General features: G+C 52.7%; 2 protein-coding genes across 2 annotated transcripts in view; one reads left to right on the top strand and one right to left on the bottom strand.

The window, feature by feature from the left end:
* LOC142574506 (ubiquitin-conjugating enzyme E2 Z-like) overlaps positions 1-532 on the bottom strand; it is a 783-nt gene extending 251 nt beyond the window's left edge. Inside the window, exon 1 of the mRNA XM_075683568.1 lies at positions 1-532. This exon is cut by the window's left edge and continues 251 nt beyond it. Coding sequence (XP_075539683.1) covers positions 1-532 — 532 coding nt within the window.
* A 1896-nt stretch (positions 533-2428) lies between these two features.
* On the top strand, positions 2429-4886 carry LOC142573955 (ubiquitin-conjugating enzyme E2 Z-like). The gene is made up of 2 exons (XM_075683155.1): positions 2429-2891; positions 4298-4886. Exons 1-2 carry the CDS (start codon positions 2526-2528, stop codon positions 4799-4801), a joined length of 870 nt encoding a protein of 289 aa, XP_075539270.1. The 5' UTR covers positions 2429-2525; the 3' UTR covers positions 4802-4886.
* The last annotated feature ends 678 nt before the right edge of the window (positions 4887-5564 follow it).

The raw sequence follows: 5564 nt of genomic DNA, 5'->3' as shown, positions 1-5564 counted from the left end.
GGCAGGACTCGATCGTACTGCAAACTGCCACCCGGAGGGTCTGGTAGCGCATGGCCTTCGCGTTGCCCGGATTCCAGAAGCCCGTCACGATTTGCTCGAACGCTTCGAACGCGTCGACGTTTCCGACGGTGTCGTCCAGCATCGACTGGATGGACACGGCCACCGAGCTCAGGTTGTGCGCGGGAGTCCACGGCGGCCCGACCATGGTGCCCAGCAGGCTGAGACAGATGTGGCCGCCGAGCGAGATGTGCGGGTTGAACGTCACGCGCCCTCCGTCGGTGGTCATGAAGCGCACCCTGGGCGGCGACATCGGGTACTCCTTGGTGCACGTGATGAGCAGGTGGAAGAAGCCTCCCTCGAACGACGTGCCTGCGGCGCCTACCACGACGGCGTGGACGGTGGTGATGTCCTTCTCGTCGGGCGCCATGAACACGCCCGGCGGTGGGTCGGCGTGGAAGTCGGCGAGGTCGCGCTTCACCCTCTCCAGGCAGTGCTGGCTAGGCTTCTGGTTGACTTTCCAGCCCGGGATCATCTTTGGATGCGGTCGAGCCTAGCTACCTGCCTGGAGGAGAGATGACGTGGCCGCGGACGGTACTGGCGGATCGGAACCGACTCCGAATGCGTTCGCGAGAGCGCGAGTCCGCCGATGATGATAATCATGAACACCCCAAACGCCGCCCAAATATTGGCACGTACCCACTACTGTAGATTGGGTATGAAGTGGGTGGTAATACAGGAGAAATAAAAAAAAATATGGCAGGCGACCCTAATCTTTGACTTAGGTAGTGGCACTCGCACCTCGACGTTGGTGTTCTTTGGGCTAACTTTAGGCGAACGCAACGTACGAACCGAATTCAGAGGCAACGGTCTTCCATTAATTAGCCAGTTGAATATCATGCCACCGTCTTGTGTATGACGTCATTAGTGACGTCATTACTTTCGCTTTCTATTTCCGGGTTACCAGGAATTTCGCGAAAGTCGTGCTCACGTGGCGGTTCTCTAAAATCTACGATTCTATGCTTTGGTGTGGGGTGATCAGTAATTTGCAATGAATTCTAATCATTCCTGGAACTTCAGTAACTCAACTTGTAATTAAACTCATGCTCTGTTATCATATCTATAATGAAACCCATGAATTCTGTACTGTAGTATTTTGTCTATTTTTTTTCTGATTTATTTTTAATTTCCTCCCCGGTCGTCTCATAAGGCGAAGCGGAAGTGCCGAGCAAGAAACAAGAGTGTCGCTCGATGCTCGTGCCACTAATAAATTAAGCGGGAGGGATACTAGTAAGAATATTAAAACTAGAACTGTAATGGGGGGGTTACGCAAATTATAAATCAGTAATACTGGAATATAAATCGCGCGTAGTTGAAATGCAGCTCTACCATTGAGACAACGATGGTCTAAACTCTATGGGTCGAAACTGAACAGGGGGAAACAAGACGAGATAGATAAGAGAACAGGTGGAACAACGCCTTGCTACTTCGAAAATGTTGAAATGGAGCTCGATGTCTGCTTGAAATTTTGAGAGTTGGCCACCATTCAGGGCAGTGACACGAAATCTAACGAAATATAAGGAGCAGTAAGACTTGCACTGTTTGTGACACTGATTCTTGGAGTGACACTGATTCTTGGAACAACATTTGCAGATGCGCGCGATTAATCTCCTTTCGACAGGAAAAAAATTCTACGTACTTCTCCCAATAAAACCAAAACCCGTTTGACGAATTCTGTCGATAGTAATGCTATTATCATTCAAGCATTTGGCGACGACGCAGTGACCACGATGGAATGACGTCGACGGAACGGCAAAGCCGGTGGACCAGTTGCGACGGAAAGTCCCTGAGACATTACAATGGCGGCTTGACAGCGGATGCGTGACGGCGATTGTACGACGATGACGGTATGACCCCGGCACGAGGGCAATGGTATGACGACACTAGCGAGAAGGCGACGTGTTGTGAAGACAGTGGCGACGATAGCGGGACGACGACGGCCTCCCGATGACACGGCGTGAGAAAAAATGAATGACGAGTTAATGACGACCACGGGGTGACGACGGTGGCACGACAACAGTACGATGACAAAGCTGGAATGACGACCAGGCAACGACCCCGACGGCATCACAACGTCAAGAACGTATACCTACAGCGGCCCATGCTGGCGGACAACTCCAGCCACTGCAGGTCTGCGTAAGAGGATAGATAGATCGGTAGATCGTATGAAAACGCCGGAATAGGCAACGCATCTTATAATCACATTAGCGAACGATGTAATTGTGACAATATATAAGATGCAACACTTGATTTGCGATGCATCGAAAGCTGTAGAATTTCAAAAAGGAATTGCCTAACCGAAGGACATCGCATGTCTGGGCAACCATCACGAGCACGCGCATCGACTGCCGACGCGCAAAGAAGAAGAACATCGTCGAAACGCACGCGTAGCACGCGCTGCCAGCGGGTTCAGTCCTCGCACACGAGTTCGATCTTTCCAGAGCAGCGGCGTGACATATTCGGGAAGGATGACGTCTGGTCCCAGACGCGTCGGCGCTGCGGCAGGCAGGTGGCAAGTGGACCCGAACTACTGGGACCCCATCGCGCACCAGCACGAGCAGCCGACGCCGCACTGCCTGCTGAGGGTGAGGCGCGACATCGCAGAACTACACACCGACCCGCTCCCTGGCGTGTTCGTCGCGCCGGAGGAGACCGACCTGACCAGGATCCACGCCGTCCTGGTTGGGCCGACGAAGACACCGTACCAGGGCGGCTTCTTTCACTTCCTGCTGAAGTGTCCTCCGGACTACCCGATGAGCCCGCCGAGGGTGCGAATCATGACCACGGACGGTGGTCGGGTGATGTTCAACCGTCACCTCTACAACAACGGAAAGGTGCGTTGCGGGAATCTCTGCGAACTTGCGCTTTGCAGACAGCACTGTGTGGCAATGAAGGGAAACGCGATACGAAGGCAAAGCGCGCGCGCACGTAAGAGTGCTCGCGAAAAGAAAGATCCCCTTATAGCCAACCTGGGGGGCGATGTCTTTGTAAGCAGTAGCTTTGTAGGCGGTCCTCGGCATATTATGTTATGTGGTAACGCACACAGACACATGTGAAGTATAGTAACTTAGCGCGATGAAAACACGGAAACAAGAAAGGTCGACAAGGACAAGCGCTTGACCTTGCCAACCTTTCTTTTTTACGTGTTTTTATCGCGCTAAGTTAATACGTCAATTATGAACGACCAACTAGCCCAACAATCAACTCTTCCAGAGACATATATGTATGACATATTTACATATGTACGTTTTTTTTTGTGTGTGTGTCGCAACAATTTCCGTAAAGATGTCGATGCATTCTTCTTGCCTTTATTTCCGAGGGAGGTTTCTGTAAACAAAGTAAATTAATGGCTTTGAAAAGAAAATTTGATACATTTCGTTTTGGTTGTGAATCGGGCCCGAGTATCCGGGGTGCGAGATGAGTACGCTTCTCCGACGACACGGCCGCTCCACAGTTCTGGCTGACTGAAGGTGTGCCTGTTGCTTGCGTTGACGGCCGTGGAGTGATTTGGCGCTGCACGAATGCAGCCAACTGGTGAGCGACGCTCCGATCACGTGGGCTCTCTACACGCATTACACCAAAGCGACTATAACGCTTTTGCATTCCCACGCGTAAGCAGTTGTGAGCGTCTCTACCGAATTCTTTGGTAGCGCTCGAGCTTCTCTGCTGGGGGGCCAGGGCTCGAAACCGACCGTTGGACGTTTTTATTGATCTTTACATTTATTTCTAGTGGCACATAGCGACATGTAGCGTCTCAAGTTGGCCATAAGCGGCAAGACGCTGACAGACCGCGAAGTGGGGAAAAGAGCAAAAGCAAGCTATCGCTTTAACAGTTCCACATTCTCGCACGCGTTAGTGTAAGGTGGGTAACGGAAAACATGAACATCCTAAATTTTCAACACCAAATCAAGACGAAATATCCCATCGAGTGTAAAATTCGACTTATTTATCTGTTTTTCCCTTCGTCGTTTACCCACATGCCAAACAATTCCACGTAGCAGACGCAAGTTCATTTTTTTTTTCTTTTTCTTTTTTTTTTTATTGCGAGGACGCCTCAAACCAGGCGCGCGGCAGGAACCTACCGGTCACCTTTTGATTGTGGGCAAAGTGGGAAAACCACTCGTGTCGAACAACTCCGCGCGGTCAAAGTTTACCCGGAGACCGCATCCGCTATGCGGCGCCAAGCTTTGCTTTCGGACCGCCGAAGCGAACGGAACAAAGCGAAACCCTCAACTCGCAGGTCTGCCTCAGCCTGTTGGGCACCTTCCTGGGGTCGTCGTGGACTCCCGCGCAAACCGTGGGCAGCGTGCTGCTGTCCGTCCAGTCGATCATGACCGAGGACCCGTTCGACGACCAGCGTCGCGTCGCGTCGGTGTCGCTCGTGGCCGGGGGCCAGCACCCGCTGTGTGCCACCAGGGTCACCGTGCTGCACGAGACCATCCGGGCGGCCGTGTGCGACGTGGTCGAGAGCTGCCTGCGGGGAAACGACCCGTGGCCGGCGAGCATGAGGGAGGCCGTGCTCGGGGCGTTCGGCGACAACTACCCGCACTACGAGGACGCGTGCAAGGACAACCTCGCGGCGGACGGCAGGGAGATGGCCGGCACCGGCACGATCTGTCCGGACGGAAGCAAGTACGGCTTCGGGACGCTGCTGGCGCGACTGCAGAGCCTCAACGAGCAGGTCCGGGAGGAAGGGAACGCGGCTGCCGCCGGCGTCGCCGCGGCAAATGCCGCGAGTGACTGATCCCGGAGGGTTGTGTGTACCCGACGGAGCGGTGTGCAAATTAAATTTCAGGGGGCTCGGTGCAAATGTGTTGCTGCGGCTATGGTCTGTGCACCTTCGCTGTCCGCGTCTTATGGCGCGTGCTCGCGTCTGACAAACCGTAGACTCTGTGTGACAAACCGCGCTTTATAGTAGTAGCAATAGGACAAGTCGGGCGTCTCCTTTCGCGATGAATGCGCAGAGCGCCAAAAAGGGAACAAAGACAACGTAGAAGACAGGATGAGCTCTCTCTGACGAGGGGAAATTTTGTTGGGGAAATCGCTCTGTAACAACAACAAAAAAATATTTGGCAAGCGGGAGTCGTTCCGAAAAGACGTTTCTATCGCCGTTAACAACAAGAAGAGAATCGCGAATGCCACATGAAAAAGTAAAAAAGAGAGGGCTCATTTTAATCCCGCATTCCATTGGCTGCCTCGTGCGCAGTACTGACTCGTGGTGGACGCCTCACAGAAAGACGGCTTGCCCTCATTTTGGCGGTTAAATGCTTGGGAATAGAGCTGTCAACACATTTCCCCGTCATTGACTGCAGCATTTCTTTTTTGTGTGTCGCAGCTTTTGTTCTATCTTGTCCTCGTTCCTTCCTGCGCTTTGCGTATTCATCCCGAATGTAAACAGGACCGTGACTTGACTGCTGCGTGTCCTGTAACTCAAAGGGCGACACTGCAAACTACCGAGAGCAATATTAAGCCACAACTTCCAAAGCAAGGATACGTACCATGAGAAG

The sequence above is a fragment of the Dermacentor variabilis genome, chromosome 3, assembly GCF_050947875.1.
Source record: "Dermacentor variabilis isolate Ectoservices chromosome 3, ASM5094787v1, whole genome shotgun sequence".
In the NCBI taxonomy this organism is placed as follows: Eukaryota; Metazoa; Arthropoda; class Arachnida; order Ixodida; family Ixodidae; genus Dermacentor; species Dermacentor variabilis.
The sequence above is the reverse complement of the archived record's forward strand: the minus strand, read 5'-3'. Positions and strand labels throughout refer to the sequence as shown.

What these genes read in the sequence shown, in the direction of transcription:
- LOC142573955 (XM_075683155.1), top strand. Translation starts at nt 2,526, where the DNA reads ATGACGTCTGGTCCCAGACGCGTCGGCGCTGCGGCAGGCAGGTGGCAA. An exon ending in ACCTCTACAACAACGGAAAG is followed by an intron (nt 2,892 to 4,297) that starts GTGCGTTGCGGG and finishes CTCAACTCGCAG; the next exon opens with GTCTGCCTCAGCCTGTTGGG.